Here is a 26,295-nt window from a genome sequence, read left to right as displayed (position 1 = left end):
CGTGCCAAAGTCAGTCTTTTTTTTTTTTTTCACTTTCCATTGTTTCTGATTTTTCACATCACTACTTTAAATTTTCAGCAACTAAACACAATCTATTTGTTTTCCATAAACTGAGGCTGACCGAGTTTCTCACATTAGTGGAGTTTAAAAAAAAAAAAATGACATGGGTGTACAGGAAGGGAGTGAGGGACAAAAGATCACATTTTCAGTTTAGGAGAAAATTATTTGGAGGTACCTGAAGACCATGTAAGTCAGATGGCTGGTAAGTAGGCCGACATGGCAATGTGAATCTCAGAGACCCGGGAGGTCTGTCTGGTGCTGGGGCAAAAGCCAAAGGGCAACTGAGCCTTGCGGGGTAGGCCGGATTCGTGGTAGGAACACAGGTGGTAGGAATGATGACGAAACGCATAAAGGAAAAAAGGACAAAACACGTTCAGGACCATAGACAAGTTTAGGATTTAGCATGGGGCTCATGTAAAGCAGAAGCAGTGACATGGAGGTTTGGGTGGGTCAGAATGTGTCCTCAAGGGACGCCTGGGTGGCTCAGATGGGCAAGCAGCTGCCTTCCACTCAGCTCATGATCTCCAGGTCCTGGGATCAAGCCTCCCCCCCATGTCAGGCTCCCTGCTCAGCGGGGAGTCTCCTTCTCCCTCTGCCTCTCCCCCCTGCTTGTGCTCTCTCTCTCTCAAACGAATAAATAAAAAATCTTAAAAAAAAAAAAAAAAAAGAATGAGTCCTCGATTAGAAACATTCTATTAGAGGGGTGTCTGGGTGGCTCAGTCTGTTAAGCGGTCAACTCCTGATTTTGGCTCAGGTCATGATGTCAGGGTTGTGAGATAGAGCCCCACACCAGGCTCTCTGTTCAGCAGGGAGTCTGCTTGAGATTCCTTCCCTCTGCCTCTGTCCTGCCTGCCACTGCTCTTTCTCTTCCCCTCTCTAAAATAAAATAAAATAAATCTTAAAAAAAAAAAAGAAAAGAAACATTCTACTTGAAATCCTTACCAGCAAGACAGGCCTGTGTAAGGCCTGTGTCTTTGCATTTTAGAGAATAACCAAATATCAGGCCAATATATAATAAAGTCTCATTTTTAATATAATGAAGTGTAAACAGCTGAAACTGAAAATAGACTAACACTTTTACATTTCATGAAAACATTTTCAAATGCATAAAGGATTATTAGGAGACTATTTTAAATGTTTACATGCTTTAGGAAATTTCAATCACTTTAGAAATATAAATTTATGGACGTTTACAATTATTACACATCCAGTACTCAACTGAGGTTAATTTAAGATACGGTGGAGCACCTACTGTGGGCAGGAAAGCTTTGTAGGGAGAGAGCATAGACCTACATACTCCTGCCTGTCTGTGGTGAGGGCACCTCCCATCTGCAAAGCTTCTGCTAACATCCAATATATTCATCCTGCCAGACTGACAGCATTAATGTCAACCAGAGAATCTCACAAAGATTATCGGTAAGGTGAAATGTAAGTCAACCTCTGAAGAAAGAGGAGGATTTGTCAGAAAATTAAGGAAAGAGGACTGGGCACTAGGAATCAAGAAAATAACTCACCCAAGAATATTTGTGAGGGATACATCAACTGAGCACCTCACCCTGTGCCGCTAAAGATGGTGTTTTATTTATTATTTAGTGGTATCTACAAAAGACTTGCCTTTCTTTCACATCTTTTTAAAGTTAAAATTTATTTAATAGGTAATACAAGTATATCACATCTTTTCAAAACTTATAAGAAAGGAAATCTTGAAAAGTCTCCCTCATGATCAACTATCATCTCCAGAGCTGTCCCTCCTGAGATACTCTATGAAACTGCATTTCTTTAAATTGTTTAAACTTTGATTTTCTTTAATTCTGATTGGCATTTCCATGATTGATTCTTAACACCTATAATAGGATAGGATTCTCTTTGTCACATTCCCAAAATTTGCACCATGGGCACAAGCAGGCTGGCCTTCAAGATGCAGACAAGAATACAGGTTTACAAGAAAAAGCCTGGATTTTACCTTATTTCCTTTTTATAAGATAGGATTTTCCTCTTTATTCTACCAAACTCCTGTTGAGTCAATTACCTTATCTAACGAATGTCTATTAAAATACACACACGTGTGTGCGTGCACACCTACCCACCTGCAGTTCTTTTATAATGTAAGGAGCTTAAATCAGAAAGCAAAGTTGATCATAGCCACCTTACAAATTAATAGACTATCAAGTTGTGGTCTGCAAAATGGTTCATGCACCCCAAAGCAGATCATCGGGCAATCTTTTGGCATGCAGGAAAAAATTAGAACTTGTTTACAATTACCTGTTACTTCTTCTCTTCAAACTTTATACTGTGGGATGCTTTATCATATACGAAATAAGTTAATATACTGGTACATCACAACATTTATAAAGACGTACTGGGAGTGCATACTCAAATTCCTTCTGCCGGTAGGGTACATACTTCAAAAAGTTTTAGGAATTAAACAGCTCAATATATCTATCAGGTGTTCATTTCTAAAATAAATACTTTATCAACTTTCTAAAGCACATCAAGTGCTAATTTGAGTGAAACTGAGAAAACAAATTATAAAAGCGACAGATCAGGACTTAGCTGGATTGAAAATTTTGAGAGGCAAAAGTAGAGAGCTTATTTTTTTGATATGTGGTTCTTTTCAACCATGTTCCTGCTATAAAAGTTACTGAAGTGTACCACAATTAAGGAGATGGGATCTGAACTCAAGGTCAGGTTCTGATCCTGACTCCATCACTTACTTGGAGAAGGCTAAATGGCACGTGTATAAATGGCCCCGTTCAATATCTGGCACTTAAGCAGCCAAAAAATGTTACCAATTATTATTAAATACAAAGGGTAAAATTTAACAAACATTAGTTTTCTATAGTAACTGAAATGAAACAGCTGAGTCATGTTTTAATTCAGCTTCACCTTTTGGAAAGATGTTTTTTGGACCCATGTGAAATGTATTTAAACAAATGGAAGCTTTTGCCTTCTTTTTTATATATAAAAAAAAAATTCCCTCAATATCACTCCCATGAACTATTTTGTCTTGGAACAGCTAATGTAAATTAAACAATGTCAGGCCCTAGCCAAACGGATATGGGAATAACTGTATATAGTATATCTTCTTGGCTTCACTTTCATGTGGAACATGTGTTTATATTTTGACCTTTTGTCTTTTTTTTAAAATGCAGAAACATTTTTAAACAGCAGCAACTGGAATGATTTTTTTTTTAAGTTTCCAAACATATTAAGTTACACATGGCAGTGCCTATTGCTGAAACATTTATAAATGTTACACCAACTGTGTTTATAGTTCTGATTTTTTTTAGATTGTTTTGTTTTCATATAAGCCATGACCTAAAAAATTTAGCTCAAATTCTTTCCACAAAATAATTACATAATGGAACAGTCTGAGTCATTTTGAATTTCCGAAACACAAAACTCGCTCCCATAAAATAAAGATAGTGATCGGCATCATAATCAGGTTTTTATATGGGGTATTTTGACTATTTCACTCATACCTAAATGATACGGATAAAACCAGAAGGACCATAACAACAGGACCAAGAACACAGTGATAATTCTCCCAACTTAGAAAAATCACTGCACTGTTTTCTCTCCCATTGTCCTTAAGCAACTGACATAAAAATAAAGTCTGTAACAGATTTCACTGCAAGGAAAAAAAAAAAAAATCAAAGAACAAAAATTTGGTAATTTTGTACACTAAGGTACTTTTCATTAGCCTAGTCTTTTAAACCTTATCTATCACCTTGACGGAAGACAAAGAGTTTATACATAAGTTAACATAGAGAGCACACAAAATGTAAATGATAGCCTTATGAACGAGAAGACCAAAATCAACTAAGTTGGAGCTAGGACCTTCTCTGGCTCTCAGCTGCCCCATCTGTTGAATGAAATAGATTATCTATACTATCTGGAAGACAGTATCTGACAAAGGATTGTTTCTTAAGCTCAGAGAGGATAAGCTTAAGAGAATAATAATTTTTTCTTTAAAAAAAAAAGGAGTTGGCACTCTCTCAATATTTCTGCAGGGAGTAAATGAGTGAGTGAAGGAGCACAGTATTCGATCTTCAATTTTCATACATTCCTTCTCTTAAGGCCACCCCAGGTCCCAGCCCCTTCCAGTATCCTATGACCATTGACACTACTCAAATAGACCCTGGGGTCAGGCAATCTCCTTCACTGAATCCCAACCTCCACCATAGGCTTTCTCTAATTGCTACTACTCTCATTACTTGACTTTCTTAATGGGTCACAAATGAGCTTCTCATTTGGGGAATTCAAAGGTCTCTTGTTGGTATTTAAACAGTTGAAAAAGAAACACATTTGTTTTTTTTTTTTTGAGGCAGTGAAGAACAAAATCTTGACAGCTGGAAATTTACTGGAACCCATGGAATGGGATTTGCAACAATAATAACCATTAAATATTTACTCCATCTCACCCAGACACAGCACATCACTGTACCTACAACCTCAAATGGAAAACTTACAACTGTCTTATATTCAATAATGGTGAACAGTTTGATTTTTAAGACAGACAAATTCAAGTACCCCTCTCTTTTTGTTCAGGTTTTTTTTTCATTCTATGCTGTCTTCAGACAAATGATAAATTAGTCCAAGAATCTTTTACAAGTCCCAACTGATTTTACTTCCCTCTTCTCCCTCCCTCTCACCCTCTTCCCCAAGCCTGAAGTTAACAGATGGGTAAGAATTTGAGAAAGGACACTATTTCAAGTCCTTTGACTTCCCAATTTCAATCTCTATGGTACTACTATTAAAATGAATAATGTTCTTCACTGTCCTACTTTGAAAATCACAATTGCCATCTAAACTCAAAATATTTTTAAAATCTTCTCTATTATTGATTTATGCTCATAACTAAAATAATGGCTTCAGCAGTTTAGCCATTGTCATGAATGATGTAATTCCCATCTCAGGAGGATTCAAAACTACTATATAAATTAAAAACTTCTAAATCTCTAATAGCCAAAGACCATACAGTCTCGTTAATTATAAAATTCTGCAGCTCTTAGCTACTAATTATGAGCTGAAAGGATGTGGGTTTTATTACCGTGCAACATAACTTCACATTAAATCCTAAGTGGAAATGCCACGTAAGCTCATTTCCTACTTCATTTCTCTAAAAAGTGCAAACACTAGATTCATTTCCACAAAATAACAATGAAGTGGCTATTCTGCAAGAAGTTTACACTTCTGTTAAGATTTCATGTTAATGAGATCATTTGTCTTACACGGAAACAAAGCTTGCTATGTGCACTGTCCTGAGGCCCTTATAAATATTAATCCATTTATCCCCTAACAACCTTAGGAGGTAAAGACTATTAGCATGATAATATGTCAATATGCCCAGCACAGCGCTTCATCCCTGAAGGAAAATGAATGTTGTCTGACTTTCGTGAACATTTTCAAACCAATTAAATGCACTGAAAAGGCTGATGAAGAGCTAACAACTGGCTGCTTTGCCTCATAATCATCTAGTAGCCAGAGAGAGCAGGTTCTTAAGTAAGAACACAGAGATAAAAGTGGGCCCTAATTGGGCAGCCCGGGTGGCTCAGCAGTTTAGGGCCGCCTTCAGCCCAGGGCGTGATCCTGGAGACCTCAGGATCGAGTCCCACATCGGGCTCCCTGTATGGACCCTGCTTCTCCCTCTGCCTGTGTCAGTCTCTCTCTGTGTGTGTCTCTCATGAATAAGTAAATAAAATCGTTAAAAAAAAAAAAGTGGGCCTAATAAATCAGCCAAAGGAACAATTCAATGAAGCAATAATTACTCTCTACAAGTTTCTCCTACCAGTTAGACCAAGAAGTCAACAGGTTAAAGTGTTTTGTACTCCCAATTTGAGCCCAGTGAAGAATATTTTCACAGCAGATTATCAGGGAGCCAATATATCTACTGCCCTGATTCCTTTTGCCAGTTCATTTTAGGAAGACCACGTAAACCACTTCACACAAGTGAACTTCTGGGCTCTATTCTTCAAGTTACAACAAAGCTTAATGCTTCTGATTCTTCAGAGATACAGAGATAAGGAATACTTGCTCATAATCCTCTAAGAAAACCTCTTAGATGTGTGAATATTCTTTCAAACGCTCCTTCAACCATTTCTTCTCATGAAATAAATTTGTTCTCTTAATCTCCCCCTGCCACCACCAGGAGCTCCAACTTTCTAGTATTCTGTGTGATCTTAAGGATCTCTTATAAATTCGCCCATATTCCCTTTAAATTGTTTTAAAAAAAAAATCATAGGTACATACAATTCTCCAACAAAGACTTGGCAGAGGTCAGAATTAAAAGGATTAAACCATAGTTTCTACATGGTGAATTTCTATTTATATATCTTGACATGCTTGTTTATAAGATATTCTAAATGTCTGGCATGTGTACGCACTTTGAACTCTAGATTTTTCTTCCACAATACGGAAAATTAGTTCCTGTGTATTTTATATACAGTAGTTTATTTTTCTTCCAGTTTGATGTCTCTTCATGAACCCACACGTAATTTAATCTTTTTCTGACCATTTGTCAATTTAGAGGGGTATTTGGGAATTTTACTTACTTCATTTTATAATTTCAGCAATTTCAACTGAAGAAATTATTGAGCAACACAAGCTCTCACAATGATGCCTGCACGAAACCATTAATTCCACTCCAAATCAGTACTGATCCAATTCTTTGGCCGGCTGTTAATTCTTCTAATACATTCTAAGCCTGGGGACACTAGCCTTTCAGAAGCAACATGTCATGCTTTATTTGCTACCTCTTGGATGGGGAAGACGGAGGCAGTCTCCACTATAGCTTCTTTGAGAACTTCCCTTTTAACCAGAATTTATAGCAAACTGAAAGGAATAGAAGTAATAAAATTTGAAAACAGGAGAGAAATGGGACAGCTACCAGCAGAGAAAGGGATTCTTTGGAAAGGCAGGAAGTAAAGACCCCCTTCACCCGTCTGACCATATGGCCTAGTGCTGTACCCATGGTCAAGCTACCAGACCCTGGCTCACTTATTTGATTTCACTACCATACTGAGGTCAAGGTTATATGCTTGATCCCTACATGAGTCAAATGAGCAACAGTCTCCTGGTCAAAAATTTGCCCAACCTCTCATAAATACCATCACTTGTCTTAAAAGGATTCATGAGAGTGAGTACAAACCAATCCATGCAAATTCATCACCATTACTGGAAAAATAACCAGGACAACCTGATCTGTGTGAGTCAGTCCACTGAACAAACTTCATTTAGGATGAACTCTCTCGGGTCAGACAGATGGAAGTTAAGAAACCAGACTCTGATACTTACTAGTCCTGTGTGTAACCCCAGACAAGTTCATTTTTCAGAGCCTTACAGAGAAAACACAGGGTCTCACGCAGATGTGATACAAAGGGGATGCTCAAGTGATGCTGGCCCAGCCCCTTCCAGAGATAAAACCTGGGAGTTAAGAGCAGAAGGATGGAGCCAGGCCCACCTGTGTTTCATTTCCGGTTTTGCAGCAGCCTAGCTGTGAAACACTGGACAAGTGACAGCTGGGATTATGACTTTGATTATGAAAGCATTTAGATAATGTCCAGCACATACCAAACATCAATAAATGGTGGCCACTTTTTAAAATGTTGATATGACAAAGACATTATCATCATCACTATCTGTTGATCAGTGTTTCTCACAGTGTGATCAGGGAACTATGGATATCAGAATGACCTGGGATGTCTCTAAAAAAAAAAAAAAAAAAAAGAAAGAGAAAGAAAGAGAAAGAAAGAAAGAAAGAAAGAAAGAAAGAAAGAAAGAAAGAAAGAAAGAAAGAAAGAGAAAGAAAAAGAAAAGATCCCTTGTTCCACCCCAACCTATCCAAATAAGCTCGCCAGGAGCAATGCCAGGTAATACTCATTTTTGAATCAAACTTCCCTGACATGCATGCTAACATTTAAGAAATTAGTGACCCAGTTGGTCTTGTGCTGTAAATTAAGATTTGTGCAAGTAAATTAAGACTTGTCTTCTAATACTTATGCTTTACTATGCTAGGAGAATTGCCCAGGATCTGATGTTTTTTTATTTTGGCAATTTTTTGCACCAAAACATTAAATTGATAGGCTCACTTGTTTGTTTTCCAATGGCACTATTTGACTTTTTCCCCCAATTCCTGCCAGGGGCCAGCAAACTATGGCCTTAGTCTGTGGCCAATTTTGTACATCCCCAACCTCCAGAGGAAACATGTGTTTAAGATGTTTTTTTTTTTTTTTTAAAGAATATTCAATGGAGACCATACGGTGCTCACAGAACCTAAAATATTTACTACTGTCTGGCTCTTTACAAAAATGTTTGTCAACCCCTGGTAGCCTATAATGTTTTTTTAAACTGAAGGTCTAAACTAAAACACAATTTACATACTTAAAAGATAGTAATAAGAGAATTAAAATAATTGATATTAAAAAAATAGTTGATATTCTAGTAGATATTTTCTAAGTGCATCTAATGGAGGTGCCACTGCCAAAATTTCTGTTATACATATATGCATATATGTATATCATAATGTCGAATTGTATTTGGTTGTAGTCAAAAAGTTTTAAAGTCCTTGGGGGGATACGGGTGAGAAAATGAATAGTGCAATTGGTTAACGAGTCTTCATTAAAACTCACACAGAGTAATTTTTACAATAAAGGTGCCTTGGAGAACATAAAACCATATAAAATGATCCCTGCTGTTTAGAAGTTAATGGCTTATTCAACACAAAATGGAAATAAAATCTGTTTTGTGTACAAACTACATTGTTGTAAAAAGAAAATAGAATCATCAATGCAAACTACTTCAAAAGAATTGTACTACAAAGAAAATATTTTAGTTATACTAACAGTAAATCATACTAAACATATATAAGGTTTTGTTGGCTTTTTTTTTTTTTTACCACCTCCCTTAGTTCCTAGTTTCCTCCACCCTAGAAAACAAACCTTTTTTTTTCCTATATGTGTGTGTAAAGCGCACATATGTATGTTCATGCATGTGTCAGGAGCAGAAAAGAGTATTAGATGCTTCTCTCCTTTCTATGTCATCCATTATTGGCTTCTCCTTCCCCTCTATTTAAATATGCCGGCTTTTACCTTTTTCTTGTTTCTAGCAAGGAAAGCATCTGATTAAATTCTTGTGCAAAAAGAACAATTGAGACTATGATCATCTTATCCCTGGAAACAATAAAAAGCCCAAGATGAACATTTTTAAAGTAACAATTTTCCTTTCGATCTTCAAAGAATACTTATTAATTCAGGGTTTTGTGACTGTTTCGGATGAGCTAAAAATACATTAATTTTAAAACACGGTTTCGACAAATTTGCAAAGAAAGGAAACACCTTCCTAGGAACACACTCAAGGAAATGACACTTTAGAACATTTTCATTTTATGGAATACACTGCAGACACACAAACCACAGGCAGTGTAAATAAATACAGACTGGTGCAATGCCGAAATGCATGTTTATCTTCCACCACAAAGAGAAAAACACTTGCACACTGTGGTACTTTAACTTGGGATGCCATAAAGAGGGGATTTAGGCACCTACCGTAGGCACAGGAGGCTGTAACTGTGTGTGTGTGTTAGGGAAAGAGGGTTGTAAGCAGAAGGGGTGGGACTTGCTAGGAGTAGCTATTTGAGAAAATTTCCTTTTTCTTTCTCATTCATTCTTTCTAGCTTGTGTCTGGCACAGTCCTTACAATTACTCACTGGCTTTTCATTCTGAAGACAACCAACAAGCTTTCAGAACTTCCTACCGGTGTTTTTCACATACTTTTTTTTTTTTTTAAGGCACCAAATCATTGAATACTTGTTTAAAATAAAAAGCAAACCATTAGCCCGTTTCCTCATTCCAAAGACCCCATGAGTCGCAGGCAATACAGGATCCTTTGTTGCGCGTCCAAAAAATAGCACAGCGCGGTCCTGGTGAATTGGGAAAATACGAGAGGACTCTGTTTCCCGGAACGTCAAAGTTACCGTCATTACTGTGCCCTGCCCCAGTGAGTCCCAGCTCAGGCTCCCACAGTGCAGGTGCCGGCTCCCGGCAGCCAGGCCAGCCCGACCCGGCGCCCCTCGCCTGCCCTCTAGACGCTCCGTGCACCGCCCAAGGCGCCTCCCCCACGCACCGGCTGTCGGTCGGTCCAGCGCCGTCGGTCCGACCGCAGGCAAAGTTGTGTGTCCGACGCCCCCCCCCCCCCCCCCGCAGCGGCCGTGAGCCGCCTGCGCGCCCTGCCCCGGCACCTGCTCCCAGAGCCCGGACCCCTGCAGCGCCCCAGCCCCGGGGGAGGGCGCCACGCGGAGGGGGGAGCCCGGAATCGCTGCGGGGGGGGCTAGGCGGGGGTGCGGGGGAGGCGGCGGCTGCGGGGTCAGGGTTGGGGGAGGCGGGCTGCGGGGTCCAAGGGATGGGAGGCGGCGGCTGCGGGGTGGGGGCGGGGGGGAGCTGCGGGGTAGGAGGGGGCGGGGGGGAGGAGGCGGGCTGCGGGGTCCGGGGGGGAGCTGCGGGGTCCGAGGGGGCGGGGGGGGAGGAGGCGAGCTGCGGGGTCGGAGGGGGCGGGGGGGAGGAGGCGGGCTGCGGGGTCGGAGGGGGTAGGCGAGCTGCGGGGTCTGGGGAGGAGCTGCGGGGTCCGGGAGGGGGCGGAGGCGCGCTGCGGGGTCCGAGGCCGGGGGGAGGGGGCGGAGGCGCGCTGCGCGGTCCGGGGGGGAGACCCGGGCTGCGGGGTCCGGGAGGGGGCGGAGGCGCGCTGCGCGGTCCGCGGGGGAGACCCGGGCTGGGGGACCGGGAGGGGGTCCTCACCGTTGAACGCGCCGGCGTCCGCGGCCTCCTCCTCCTCCTCGGCGTCCTCCGAGTCGGTGCGCGCGGGCTCCTCGGCGAAGTTGACCCCCTTGCTGGGGGTGCCTCCCCCGGCGGCGGCGCCCGCGTCCCCCCAGGTCCTGGCCTCGTGGCCGAAGCGCGCAGCGCCCCTGCGCTCGTTCTCCTGCTGCAGGCGCGTGAAGTGCTGCAGCGCGAAGTCCAGCAGGTCCGCGGGCTGGTGCCGGAGCACCTCCACCGTGAAGCCCTGCAGCAGCTCCGTCAGCCCCGCGGGGATCTCGATGCTCATCCTGCCGGCCCCGCGGCGGCCGCCCGGGCGCCGCCCTCGCCGCCTCCCCGGACCGGCCTGCGGCCCCGCGGCCGCCGAGCGAGCGCGGACGGCGCTGGCGGCGCTACCGGCTGCGAGCGCGGCGCTCTGGGCCCCGGCGGCCCGGCTGGCCCGGCGGCGGCGGCGGCGGCGGCTCCGTGCGGCGGCGGCGGCTGAGCGAGCGCGGCCCCGGGAGGGCGGGCTGCACCTCCGGCTCCTCCCGCTCCCGCCGCGGCCGCCGGCTCCCCGCGCCCCCGCCCCCCGCCCGGGCCGCCCCGCCCCCGCCGCGCCGCGCCGCGCGGGAGGGGGCGTCGGAGCGCGCCCACGTGACCCGCGGGAACCATGGCAACCTGGCCGGCGTGCCCGCGCGCGGAGCGGGAGCCGCCGGGCGGGGGCGGGGCGCGGGCGGGGGCGGCGCTCGGCACGTGGGCGCCGCCGGGTCCCGCAGCGCCTCGCTCGCGCACCTGCCCCGGCGGCTCCGGGCTCGAAGGCGCGGACCCGCGGGAGAGCCCCCGCCCCGCCCCGCCCCGCGAGCCCCGCCGGCGCGAGCTAAGTGTCGGCGGCGCCTTTTGTTCGGAGCCACCCGAGCTGCCTCCGGTTCTGGACAAAGAAGTGAGACCGCGTCCTCGCCGCAGCCCCTGGGCGCCCCCGGCTGCCCTGCCCCGGCCTCCCGCCGCGCAGCCGGCTCAGCACCGGCCCCTCGAGGCGCCCACGGAGACAGACGCGCTGGGGGCGGGGGCGGGGCCTCCAACGGGCCGGTGCGGCGCTTGGGGTGCAATGTCGCCGTCGAGACAGATGGTCTTCCCGCAAAATATGCTTTGCACGATGAGGCTCTCATTTATTTTAGAACTTTCCCTTACACGCTGAGGGATTCGAATTCCAGCTCCAAAACCGGTTTCTTAATAGAAGGAGAACTAGAACCAGGGACATGGACTTTTAAGGTTGAAGCCCTTGGCTTTGAAATGAGGCTTATTTGGCAAATGTTTATAGTTGTGAATTAGAAAATTGCTTTTTACCGATTAAATGGGGGGATGGGTTTTTCTTTTCTTTCCAGATTTTATTTATTAGAGAGAAAGAGAATGGGAATGTAGAGGCAGAGGGAGAGGAAGAGGGGGACTCCCTGCTCAACAGGGAGCCAGACCTGGGCTTGTTCCCGGGACCAGGGGATCATGACTTGACCCAAACGCAGACGCTTAACCCGCTGAGCCACCCAGGTGCCCCTAAATAACTGTTTTTTTTCAAAACAGGTACTTCATTTTCGATAATGACATCATATTGTAAATAAAATATTTGAAGAGCAAGCCCAGCTATTCTGATTAATCTTTCCACTCACAAAAGAAAAGAAAAAAAAAAGACGAGAGAGAACATACATGACTCAGAAAATTTTATAGAAATTCATCTTGGAAAAAAAATAAATAAATTCATCTTGATATTAACCCTTTGTTCATAATTCAACTTGTAATCGCTCCATGAGTGAATGTATTTCTCGGTTTCTGCTTATCAACCACATGATAGCATGTCATTTTGAAATGCAGTAAAATACATCTAATTGTGAACATTTTAAGTCATAAGCTTTTATAAAATACTATGATTCTCATAAAGGGCAGTATTAGTCCAACTCGTAACTGTGTAAGCATTATATACACCATGTAAGCATTAGTATCTTTATAGATCCAGCAGTTAAGATGAATTTTCATCATCTGCCTTCATTTATGATTTTTTAGAAGAGTTTATTTATTTGCGAGAGAGCATGTGCACAGAAGGAGAGCGAGAAGCAGGCTCCCCGGTGAGCAGGGCGTATGTTGTGGGGCTCGATCCTAGGACCCCCGGATCGTGAGCCAAAGGTAGACGCTTAGCAGACTGAGCCACCCAGGCATTCCCTTACGATGATATTTTTATTAAGATTAATTAGCATTGCTCGAGTGTGGGAGAAAATGCACAATACAGTAGCTTTAGGAAGACAGAAGCTTATTTCTCTAGAATGTAAAGGTAAGCAGTTCAGGACTGGTATGGTGGTTCCATGATCCTCAGGTACCCAGGCTCCTTCTAGCTCACTGCTCTGTAATCCTCAGTTTGTGGATCCAATTTTGGTAGCAATCCAGAATTGCTGCTCTACTGCCAGTCATCTCATTCACATTAAAGCCAAGAGAAAAGTGGGAAAGAAAAGTGATTCCACCTCCCCCACCCCCACTTCCCTCCATCCCCACGTCTCCATCCAAACACAAACGCGCCCCTCTAAGAACACTTCCAGAGAGTTCATCACACCAGTTCCTCTTGAACCATCTTGGCCAGAACTTAGGCAAGATGGCCACATCCAAGGTATGGCAGGTTGCATTTTCAAAGGGAACACCAAAAATATCTCCTGTCCCTTGTGTTCTTCCACAGTGTGGCCTTGCCATTCCCCCATTAAGAGTTGAAATCTTAATTCCCCTCCTCTTGAATCCGGATGGGTTTATGACTGCTTTGAAAGAAGTCATGGCAGGATGACGGAAGCAGCCAGCTCTGTGATGGCCTGCCCCAAATCCTGACCCACAGAATCTGGGAGCTTAATAAAGAGGTTGTGTTAAGCCTCTAAGCTTGGGGATAATTTGTAACACAGCAGTAAGTCTGAAACACATAGCCCGAAGGAAAGCTAGGGAATGTAAGCTTTATTTTGAGCAGTTGTGTGCCAAGCAAACATTTGGAAATTGAGAACCAATTCTGCTGACAATAACCAGTGTCTGCCAATTGGTTAACATCCTCTCCCCCAGGAATGACAGAAGAAGAAACCGCCACTTTTCCAAACATTTACAAGAACCATATTTCAAAGTAGCATATTTTGTGTTTCAAAGTCGTTTTTGTTGTTGGTCTGTTTTGTTTTTGTAGAGTTACTATATAAGGCATGGTACATGGCTCTGTCATCAATGTCAATGCCGGGGTCATTTGGTGGTCATTTCTTTAGGGGTATAGAAGTGAGCCAGGCATGAATAAAATGCATAATTGGATTAGATGACCTATATGGTCTGTCCCATCCTGGGCTATTTTACAGCAATATAATATTAAAAGAAAACATGTGGGATTTAAAACATCTTTGCAAGCAGCTGTCTGATAACAATTTTTATTTGCATCACTTCTTAAATCAGTAACCATGACCTGAAAAATTAAAGCTTGATCCTGGTAGTCCTATTATGTTAATATTGTTCTCAGAACAAACGTTCACTTCTAAACTCCCATTCTAGCTTTTATTCACTATCACATAACCTTTTGGGTAATATGTTGTGATTTTCTTTGCTTTCATTTTCAGACTATTTCCTTCTAAACCTTGGAGTGCAGTGACGGTGGCCTATGGGGACTCTTCATCTTTGGATTCTTTAAAAGAACATCACTGAAATTGATTCTTTGGTTGTTGATTTACAAAGCAATTTTCACCAGTTTCTCAGAGAAGCAGAAGCAATTGCAAAAGAACTCCAAGAGTTCAGCATTGGAATGAAATGAGAATGCTACCAAATTTGCACTCACACATGGAAAATTAAATAGATATTGGACAGAGACATCAATTTGTTTATATGCAGCTGCCATCACAGGACGACAGCATGGACAAGCTATAGTTTAGGCAAGCTGTTCAATGGATAATCATAACTAGGACCAATCAGTGTTTCTTACCAAGAGTTAATATGTCTCTGTGGTGCAAGAAATATATACTCACTCAGGACGTGAAGGTAAATGGAAAGGACACAGGAGCTGTGCTGACACAGAGCCCACTTGGCTGTCACTCTTGGTTTTTATATCCCTTCAGCAGTTCAGCACTGACTATGGTTTTGGTGTCTATAATTCATGTCCTGAAGAGAGGATAGTATGGTCTTGACCATCCAGTGGATTGGCTGGTGCTCCCCTGGTTCAGCCAGTGTTGCCAGTGGCATGCAGGATCAGGAAGGGGTTGGGTAGCATAAATAAGTATGTGGCAAGACTTACCTTTTCAGAAAAGTCCCAAACATGGGTGCTGCTGGTAACGTGGGCCCCCTCAGGACTTCTGAAAGATGATCACCTCAGAGCCTGGGAATCTTGGAAACGTTTGGATTAAGACTAAATAGAATGACTGATGTCTAGATGCAGCTTTGTAACCCCAGATTTTCAGATTCAGTAGGTTAGAAGCAGGGCCTGAGAATTTGCATTTCTGCTGTGGGCCTGGGGACCACACTTGGAGACCACGACATTGACATTCGACATTCGATTCCCCAGGAGGGAGCTTAGGAGCATACTGAGAAGACAACTCCTTGAGGTAGCTTTTCTGCTTAATGTCAAAACATAGGTTTTTTTTCTCTGGCTAAGTGAGGACTAAATGTAGCTCCATTATTCTGTTCTCCTTGAAGGAGTCTCATACAGCTAAAGAGATTCTCAAAAGCAACAGAGAATATGTCCTTAAATGCTACATTTCGTAAATGGAATACGGGTTTCCTCTTAAGGACAAGGTCAGGCTTTCAAGTTTATCTCTGCTTCCTGAAGCTCCACTGAAACCATGGCTAAAGGGATGGGGAAGACACTACAAAATTATGAACATAAGAACAAAAGACCAAGACCTATAATAAAAATTAAAAATGATAGTAAAGGGCACTTGGGTGGCTCAGTGGTTGAGCGTCTGCCTTTGGCTCAGGTCCTGATCCTGGGGTCCTGGGGTCGAGTCCCACATTGGGCTCCCCACGGTGAGCCTGCTTTTCCCTCTGCCTGTGCCTCTGCCTCTCTCTGTGTCTCTTGTGAATAAATAAAATCTTAAGGAAAAAAAAAGTAAAAAATTTTAAATTATTTAGCCTTAAAAAGAAGGGAAGTCTGACATGTACTACAATGTGGACATACATTGGAGACATTATGCTAAGTGAAATAAGCCAGTTACTAAAGACAAAAACTGTATGAATCCACCTAAGCAAGGGACTTAAAAAAACAAAACAAAACAAAAAAACAAGGGACTTAGAACAGTCAGATTCATAGATTCATAGAAACAGAAAGTAGAGTGGTGGCTACTGGGAGCTGAGGGGAGGGGGAAATGGGGTGTTGTTTAATGGGTGAAGAGTTTAAGTTTTGCAAGATGATACTCTTCTGAGGTTGGTTGTGCAAGCATGTGAGTATACTGAACACTACTGAACTATACACTAAAAAGTGATTAAGATGGTAAACTTTGTTATACGTAATTTACCACAATCAAAATTTTTTCGATTGTTTAATTTTTAGAAAATGAACAGGAAGGGGTCCCTGGGTGGCTCAGTGAGCTAAACATTTGACTGGCTCAGATCATGATCTCAGGATCCTGGGAAGGAGTCCCTGTGTGGGGCTCCCCACTGAGCGGGGAGTCTGCTTGTCTCTCTCCCTCTGTAACTCCCCCTCCCCCGGCTCATGCTCTCCCTCTCTCTCTCTCTCTCTCTCAAATAAATAAATAAATTTTTTAAAAAAGAGAAAGGAAGAGGAAAAGAGACAAGAACAGATGAGAGTTGTCTACTAAAATTTTGGAATCAACTTAGCAAACTGGAGACTCTGGAACCGAAGCTTGGGTGAGGGCTCAGTGAGAGGAAGCCAGGGAGAAGCGAGATCACATGTGTACCACAGAGCGCAAAAGCACAGAATCTGGAGACAGTGGGTGCCTCTGAAAAGCAATAAGGAGTGAGGATTAATGAAATGTTTGTAGAAGGAGCTGATAACACTGTCCACCCTCTGGCCCCCCTCTGCCCTACACAGGCAAGCAACTGTGCTCCTCCATTCCCAGCAGGAGGTGGAGGGGTTAACTTGGAGGTTTGCTCAGCTGATTGTAAGATGTGACATGTTGGAGAAGGAGATTGATTCTAATCTGATAAACTACTGATCAGTGGCCTCTTTCCCTCCCCAGCTCCCCAAATTCCGAGAACCAAATGTATGCCCTTCTAGGCAGAAAATCAGAGGATTCCTCTTTAGGGAACTGACCAGCTCAGGAGTCAAGACCTACCAATGCTAGGGCACCTGGGTGGCTCAATTGGCTGGACATCTGCTTTCGTCTCAGGTCATGGTTCCAGGGTCCTGGGATTGAGCCCCATCTTGGGCTCCCTGCTCAGCGGAGAGCCTGCTTCTCCCTCTCTTGCTCTTCCTGTTTGTGCTCTCTCTCTCTCTTTCTCTCTCTCTCTCTCTCTCTCTCTCAAATAAATGAATAAAATCTTAAAAAGTAAATCTACAGATGCTGACATTTGAGTACTCAGCTCTTTATCTTTTTACTCCATTTTGAAGCTCACCAGTCCAATACCCAACCACGCACCACACACACACCTCATAAACATGAATTCAGGTAGAAATCATCAGATTGCCAAGAAAAACTTTTAGTGTGAAAAAAATAAATGCACTAAAGAAATAAACTCAGGGACATCTGGGTTGCTCAGTAGTTTAGCACCTGCCTTCAGTCCTGTGCATGATCCTGGAGACCCATGGTCGAGTCCCACATCAGGCTCCCTGCAGGGAGCCTGCTTCTCCCTCTGCCTATGTCTCTGCCTTTCCCTGTGTCTCTTGTGAATAAATAAATAAAATCTTAAAAAAAAAAAGAAAGAAATCCTACGGAATTCCCCCAGAATTGAAGGATATGAGTTTCTAGACTGAGGGGCCCATGGACAGATGCATAGAACAAAAAATAAAAACACCCCCACCAGGCTTATGATACTGAAATTTCAGTGTTTCAGAACAGTTGCACATAAACAGAAGAGTATTAAAGCTCAGACTATCATCAGACTTCTTAGCAGCAGCGCTGGAAGCTAGAACACGGTGGAGCAGGATCTTGAAAATGCTGAGGGCAAGTTATTTCCAACCTAGAATTCTGGATGCAGCAAATTAAAGGTCGAATGAGGGTATTTTCAGACATGTCAAGTTTTAGATAATACAGACTCCCATGGCCCTTTCTCAGGAATTTGAATAAGTTTTATGACAAGGAAAGACCCAGAGGAATTGGAATATAGAGGATCCAGCAAGGGAAGGGAACTAGTGTAAGGCCCCACCATCACCTCGAGCAGCCTGCCTGCACCCAGACTCACATACTCTACCTTCTGCGTGTTCACTCGGACAGCTATGCTCTGTCTACCTGTGCTTTTGTCCTGTTCCCTCTGACTCAGGCAAGGAAATTGCATCTGCAGTTGCCACCTCTCTTCTGAGTCATTAATGTTTCCCTTTCAACTGAACCTCTCAGTGAGAAACAGATTCTAGGGGACCCCAGACTCTTGCTCCCTGTGTTTCAAGCCCTGTGTTTCTCCCCTCCCCTTGTAGCTTCCTTCTAGCCAATAACATATGACAAGAATGAAGGGATTTTGCAGATGAATTAAGATCCCAAAGCAGTTGATTTTGAGTCAATCAAGAAGTTTATCCAAGTATTGGTGTAATCAGCTGAAAACCCTGTAAAGAGGATCTGGGCCCTCCCTGATAGGCAAGAAGAATAAGCAGCCGTGTGAGATGCTTTCTTCACCACTTTTCCTTGGTTCTCCTACCTCCATGACCACATCTCATTCTCTCTCTCTCTCTCTTTTTTTTTTTTTTTTTTTACTGGATATGCCTTGTCCTCCCTCCTGCATCTAAATGTTGATGCGTCCCAGATACCTCCTCAGTTGATGCTCACTCCCTGGGTGACCTCATCAAATCCACTGGCTTTAAATTCCATTTATACGTGTGTGATTCTCAAATGTCTGCCTCCAACCCTAACCTCTCTCTGAACTCAGTAATTCTACATCTAATTGCCTTGAGATGTTTAGAAGGTAACTCCAATGCTGACGTCTTTACTGCTAGTTCTGCTCTATCTGGCACCCAGAACAATGCCTGGCACATAGTGGGCACTCAATATTTATTGAGTGAAAAAGAAGGAAAGTGGGGGGAAAAGAAATAAGTTTTTTTCTCCCCCTGGAGAGCCATGTATGCAGAAGGAAGAGTAAGGGAATTCTTAGAATGGAAGTGAATAAAGACCTGAGGCAACAGCTGTTAGCAGATCTGGAGATCAGCCAGGTCCAAATGAAACAGGAAATTGAAGACATGCAGAGGGAAGTGGCCAAGGCAAAAGAAAGGCACTGGTCGATTATCTAATGTGTTTGATTATACTGAGGAAAACAACCGCTCTGGCAGAGAGTTTGGGAAATGAATAAATGATAGTTTCAGAGAAAACCAGACAATTAAGGAAGACAGCACAAACCACTCCGGGGAAAAACTGAAGGTCGACTAGGAAAGGGAATAAAACCAAAGAAGACTATGAGGCTCAGCCATGAGCAGGATTTATGGAGTCATAACAATGAAACTAATGAGAACTGATACAACCATAAAGTGTGGTCTGACCAAACTGGGCAGAAAAAGAGACAGAGAACAATGTGTGTCTGTGTGTCTGCGTTGTGGGAGCATGGAATAAGAGCAGTAAATCTTGACACTCCATTAACAGGCGGTCAACAGAAATGTCTAGATTGGAGAGTCCAGAAATAGCAACATGTAGATAAAATTTAGAAATATGTCACTAAATAGCCAAAGAAATAAATAATTGAAAGTCATTGCTTCTGGGAAATGGGAATGATATACATTTTTAAAAAGATTTTATTTATTTATTCATGAGAGATACTGGGAGAGAGAGGCAGAGACAGGCGGAGGGAGAAGCAGGCTCCCCTGTGGGGAGCCCGATGCAGAACTTGATCCCAGGACCCCGGGATCACCACCTGAGCTGAAGGCAGATGCTCAACCACTGAGCCACGCAGGTGCTTCGATATACATATATTTTTGTTAAAGATGATGAATTTCTATAATGGGTATTAAGTTAAAGGAATCCCCACGTTTCATGCAACTCTTTCCTTTATGTCTGGGTTCAGGAGACCACGTGGCCAAGATTTTTGGTCCCTATTTAGTGGCCTGTCTAGTGGGAAATCCCAAGCCTATATCTTCAAGTTCTATGAATTTTGGAAATCGATTATTCTTGAGATAGGCGGCCACTTTTTTTTCAGGAAGTACCCTAAAGGTATTTATTCGCTAAATGTCCTACTTATTATCCCACTTAGCTGAACATTTGTGAAAGTTTCCTTTGTTTTACAATAATCTTGTTCTATTTTAGCTATTTTCTTTTTTTGCTTCTTGTCTCTCTCCTATTTAGTTACTCCATTCTCACTTGTGAAATTCAAGAACCAAGGATTCCTAGGTGTAGAATTCTTTTGCTAATCAGTATCCCTATGGGATAGAATGTTCCGTTTTTTTCTTTCAGTCCTCTTAGAGCTAGTATGTGCTTGATTTGAAGAACAGTTGACCTTCTACCCGGCTTCAGGATCATAGTATCTTGTTTGCTGCCTGTATGGCCTAGTAAGTTCTGTTTGGTCTTCTTGCCAACAGAGACAAATTACACATGTATCAAAGCAGAAGGGGACATTTGGGGTACTTAAGCTACATTTTATTTACCATTTCAAAGGTAGATCTTCTACATTTCCAAGTATCTTTTAAAGTACAAGTTCTAGAATTTGTAAAAATCTCATGTAAGTCAGGCCTAGGTAGCAAACACACAGATTTGCATTATTCTTGGTTAACTCAGGATCAGGATCAGGATCATCCTTGTACATGAATGTTTTTATTCATCTGTGACCCATCCTTGGTGGTATCCCTCTGAAGATGACTCCAAAATGAATTATATTTTTAGTTCAGGCATCTCTCTTAGCCAACAAATCCATAGTTCTGTTTGCGTGCTGCTGGAAGACTCTGCATGGTTATGTCATCGACACCTCAAATTCAATCACCAAACTTAGCAGAAACAAAAATTAAGCTATTTTCCCTCAGAATTGTTCTTCCCCCTTGGATCTCTGAATCTGCAAATTCAGAGACACCTTCTGGTCACTGACTTAGACTCAGAGCCACTGTTGACCTTTGCCTCTCACGTTGCCAAGTGGGTTCGTTGTCAAATCCTGTTGATTCTATTTCCATGGGGACTTGCTGACATGTGTTCTTTCCCTGCCATTCCTAATGCAACTGTTTGTCTTAGTCTGCTTGGGCCACCATCACTAAACACCACGGACTGGGTGACTTGAACAATAGCAGTTTGCTTTCTCATGGTTTTGAAGGCTGGAAGTCAAATGTGGATGCTCATGGTCCGATTCGGGTGAGGACTCTGCCTGGCTTATAGATAGCCCCCTTCTCACTGAGTGAGAGTCTCCACTCTTAGAAAGAGTGATCGCTCTCCTCTTTCTCATAAGACCACCAATCCGATGGGATTTTGACCCCACCATTAGGACCTCATTTAACCTTACCAACCTCTCCAAAACCCTATCTCCAAGTGCAGTCACCTTGGGGGTTAGGGCTTTAGCAAATCTGGGGTGAGACATTTCAGTCCCTTAGCCCCGTACCAGGCTGACATTCATCACTACTACTATTTCTCCTCCTCCTCCTCCTCCTCCTCCTCCTTCTTCTTCTTCTTCTTCTTCTTCTTCTTCTTCTTCTTCTTCTTCAAGATTTTATTTATTTACTCATGAGAGACACACAGAGAGAGAGAGGCAGAGACACAGGCAGAGGGAGAAGCAGGCTCCATGCAGGGAGCCTGACGTGGGACTCGATCCAGGGACTCCAGGATCATGCCCTGGGCCAAAGGCAGGCGCTAAACCACTGAGCCACCCAGGGATCCCCTGTTCATTACTTCTTGCTGGATTGTTGTCTTCCAATTAACCCTCTTGTCTCCAATCTTTCCCACTTCTAGCTACACATTATTTTGAAAAACTTTTCTAGCTACATTTCTGTTTATGTCACTTTCTGCTAAAACAAAACAAAATAAAAAAAAAAACCCAAGAACCCTTAATAAAACAAAAACCTCCAATGGCTTTTTGTTTCCTAGAGAATAAAGGCAAACCTCATTACCTTGACATTCAAGAACTCTGATAATTTGATTCCAACCTAATTTCCCAGCTGTAACCCGGAGTCCCCCTCATACCATTAATACTACAAGCAAACTGAAACACTGCCTTCTCTTAACGTGTCTTTGAATTTCCTGCCTCCCAACCTTCACTTACTATGTTTGCCCCATTTGGAAACACTCGTCTTCCCCAAGTCAAAAATCCTACGTCTTGGTCAAATGCTGCCACCTTCCAGTGAACACTTCTTTGATCCCCTAGCCAGAAGCAATCACTCCCTGTTGTGTGTATCATTTTGTACTTATATTCTAACTTTTTATTTTATTTGTGGGATTTTGTGGTCTTCCTCTGGAAAATCATCTGCTGGCCAAAAATGGGGAATGGCCTGGCTGGCACAGAGTACAGCAGAGTCCTTGAACCTAACACCTGTGGATATTCACTGACTACCTGTTAATGTGAACCATGAATCTATTAATGGGAATTATAATATTTTCTAGTCAAATTGACATAAGATAGTATTTAGATTAGTGATTTTCAAACCATGTTAATTGGAGCCATATTCTATTCCATACCTCAGGCTTTGACATAATATTTTATTTGAAGAAAGGGTTTTGTTGCCAAATACTCTAAACCATTGATCTTACTCCATTCCTCCCTTCTGCAAATGAGAAAAAGAGGCCAGATGGAAATAAAAATGACTTTCCTAAGGTTTCCCAACTATTTAGTAGCAAAAACAGAATCAGCAAGATATATATAAACTGTATCAATCGGAAAAACGTATTGGTAGAGCAGCTTAGTGACCTCATCCTTTAAGACATTATCCTGCTGATGGGAAAACTGAGATAACATCAGACATGATACATAGTAACTCAGTGAGGGCACCTAAGGTTACATCTTGCTAAATCATTTCTTCCAGGCACTGTTTGATTCTTCAGGACTCTGAAAAATTTTGTTTTCTCAGGAAATGTGTTGCTCACCAGAAATCTAATAGAATAAGCTGGTTGTCTTAAAGGGTTGGACACAAGCTACAAATCATACAAACTCCACAAGATCTAATTAGTGAACAAAGATTAGGGCATATAGTATTCCTCATGATATCTCAGAGACTATCTCAGAGTAGATCATGCAATCCTTAGAATATCAAATACACTGACTGTGTATGCTTGCATGTATGATCGTTTTAATGTCGTCCTATCATTTCTAGCAATTGCTTAGCACTTGCTTTTTTTCATTGAAATTCCTTTTAAACCAGGCCCTAAATTCACAAGGTTTCTGAAAAAATGAGAAAGGATTAAAGGAACATGGAAAGCGACCAAAAGTATTGTTTCTACTGCAATGTGACTTTACAGTAGTAGTTCATGCTTTCAGAGCAGCTCAGCCTGACAAGCCTTATCTATGTATTTAAATAGAACCTGCCACTTAAAGAACTAAGAGCTCTGTGAAGCATGCCTTTTTTGGCATGCAATAATCCAGGGTGGATGGGAAGCTATTGGCAAGAGAGTTCATCATCAATAAGAATAATAATATGTTAGGATGCTGCTTCCTGAGCCAATTTATGTGTTTAGATTTGATTTCCTATTTTTGGAGCACATCCCAATGAATCAAAAATATTAATGCTGAGAGTCCCCACTAAGCAAAACGAATAAGAATAAGCCTCAAAAGGTATTTGAAATGCAACCGTTTTCCAGGCTTAAAAAATATGAGAAGTTACCCGTTTGATGTAGATGAAGGAACATTTCCTGTAGTAAACTGGTGATGACTATCCGAGCATGAGCTCATCCATGAAGTCCACATGATTTAGAGCACCTATTGTGTGCACAGGCCCCGAGCTAGGAGTTATAGTTACACAAAGGGACAATTGGGACAGAAGTAAAACATTCCTATCTTTGCATTCCAGGTGGGGTGGGGGACTGCCATGAAACAGATAAAGAGAAAAGAAATTGCACAATTACACAGAAATGTAGGATGATCTGAGAGAGTATAGATGAGGAGACCTAACTGATTTGGTCTGTTGACTGCTGGGTACGTATATTGGGTATAGACACACCATTTTTTGCTACTCAAGAGAGCTAGAGAATGTTAGCCACTGGGCTGCCAGAGCAAGAGCAGCTGATAGCAAGATGCATGCACATCCCTGGCTCAGAGCCAAAGCTCCAGAGACAGCAGTTGGCCAAAGGTAGCATCCTCCCTAGGCCTACCTCCCTGGACACCCATCTTCTCCCCCCGAGCAGGGCTCCTGTGTGGTCCTCCCCAGCCAGCTTGACTGTATAATTGCCTCTGATTCTCCTGGGAAGTGGGAGAGACAGGTTCCCGCTAGTCATGAAGCAAATACTTGACAGTCTATTTTTTTCTATTTTTTCTTTTTCTTTTAACTTTTCAGCTGCCAATGCTTTAGTCACAAAACTTCATGAATATTTTTAATTCAAAACACTTTTTCTGGCTGGCATAAAAAGAGAGGAAACTTGAAACACGCACACTCGTCATATTTATCGAAAGACAATCTTTTCCTCTTTCATTATTATTTATATGTTGATGAGTTTCTCTTCATTTGTATGGTTCAGATTTATTCATTGTCAGTATAACAAGAAGACTGAATTTAAATATCTGCAACTCGTCGTATGTTTTTGTTGCTGCTGTACATTTTTATTTCTACTTATTTTTATTTTTATTTTTTTAAAGATTTTATCTATTTATTCATGAGAGAGAGACACACACACACAGAGGCAGAGACATAGGCAGAGGGAGAAGCAGGCTCCTTGCAGAGAGCCTGATGTGGGACTCGATCCTGGGACTCCAGGATCACGCCCTGGCCCGAAGGCAGCGCTAAACCGCTAAGCCACCCAGGGAGCCCCTATTTCCACTTATTTAGAGAAGATTTTCTTCCAAAGACTTGATGCACTATTTTGTGTTAAATAATTCCTTGAAAATCCAACTTCTTTCTGGGTCTTGTGTTCAGTGTCCTCTGTCACACATCTGTTGATTGCTCTACCTTCTTTCTACTTCCTACTTTGTATTTCAGTGATCTTTCTCTAAATCGAGGAATCCCTTTAACCTTCTGCTTTCCACTTTTGGCTTTCAGAATACTTTGCTATTTGGCTCTTTGAAAAAAAAATTATTTCCGATTAGCCATCCTTCTACAAACATAGACCCCCAATCACCTAGAATTGCATTATTTTCATCAGCCATGAATTTTCTATTGAGCGCTACCCCATTTTATCCATTCCCTCCCTTGATTCAAGACCAGACTCATTTGGTTGGTTCGTCTCTCTTACTCATACTTTCTAAGTTTGAGTTCATTGACATCCTTTGTGGCCCCCAACCCACATTTTCTCCATTTCAGTCTGGAAGGAATTCCTCTTTTCTTTTAGCTCCTGGTTCGTTATCCAATTCTTTCCAGTTTTGGAAAGTTGAACACATCCTTTTAAAATATGCATTTATCATGTCATGGTCTACCCTAATGACCATTCCTACTCTTTTTCGGAAGTTGTAAGAGGAAGACTGTGGTGCTCACGGGCCACATAAGCTATAATAAAACCAGATAAATGGAGCCCTGAATGCTGAAGTCCTATGTTCAAATCCCAAACTCTCTCTGACTAGGTTTGGGTCACTTTGCCTTTCTGGGCCTCAGTTTTTCTATAAAATGGTGGAACTGATACTAGATAATCTCTAAGGTTCTCTTTAAATCTAGAGTTCTATGATTCCATGGATGTCTCAAAAGAAACACTTGACAACCTATACAATGCACATACACGTTAAAATTTTAAACTCTATAGGAAAGCAACTCTGTTCAATATTCTTTTTATTTAATATATCTCCCAAGTACTGGCTTGCATCCTTTCACTTTTTCAAGAATCACTCTTAAAATTCTAATGAAGATATTTCTTCTTTTTTCATTCTTTTAATATTTTTTCCTCTTCTCTGTCTCAATCACTCTATAGTTGTTTACACTGAATCCAGACCTATGTATTTGTCACCGAAATGAAAACAGAATCCATCTGTTCTTATCATCCTTATAATGACTATGTTCTTACATCCTTATATCTGCAGCACAATTTTTTAAAATAATATTTTAAATAATAAGACATGAGATTACTTGAAAAACAAGAAAGCCTAAAGAAAAAGTTAGAATTTCCCATATTCCCAATATCTAGAACCAGCAGCTGGTATTTTTTAAAAGAAATTTGGGATCATACTTTATATACTATTTTCTCCTAATCCTTTGATACACAAAACAGATTGCTTCTACCATTTCTAATTCTGTCCTCTTTATTTATATAGCTTCACTTTTCCCTAAACAGTAGAT

At 42.5% G+C, this 26,295-nt stretch overlaps 1 protein-coding gene across 1 annotated transcript in view; it reads right to left on the bottom strand.

The window, feature by feature from the left end:
* The window catches only part of PRKAR2B (protein kinase cAMP-dependent type II regulatory subunit beta), a 90,574-nt gene extending 79,239 nt beyond the window's left edge, over window positions 1-11,335 (bottom strand). Inside the window, exon 1 of the mRNA XM_025984031.2 lies at window positions 10,851-11,335. Coding sequence (XP_025839816.2) covers window positions 10,851-11,154 — 304 coding nt within the window. The 5' untranslated portion in view covers window positions 11,155-11,335. The remainder of the gene's footprint in view (window positions 1-10,850) is intronic.
* Between the last annotated feature and the right edge of the window lie 14,960 nt (window positions 11,336-26,295).

This window comes from Vulpes vulpes, chromosome 5 (genome assembly GCF_048418805.1).
Source record: "Vulpes vulpes isolate BD-2025 chromosome 5, VulVul3, whole genome shotgun sequence".
Taxonomy (NCBI): domain Eukaryota; kingdom Metazoa; phylum Chordata; class Mammalia; order Carnivora; family Canidae; genus Vulpes; species Vulpes vulpes.
Note: the sequence above shows the minus strand (reverse complement) of the source record. Positions and strands in the feature narration are given on the sequence as shown.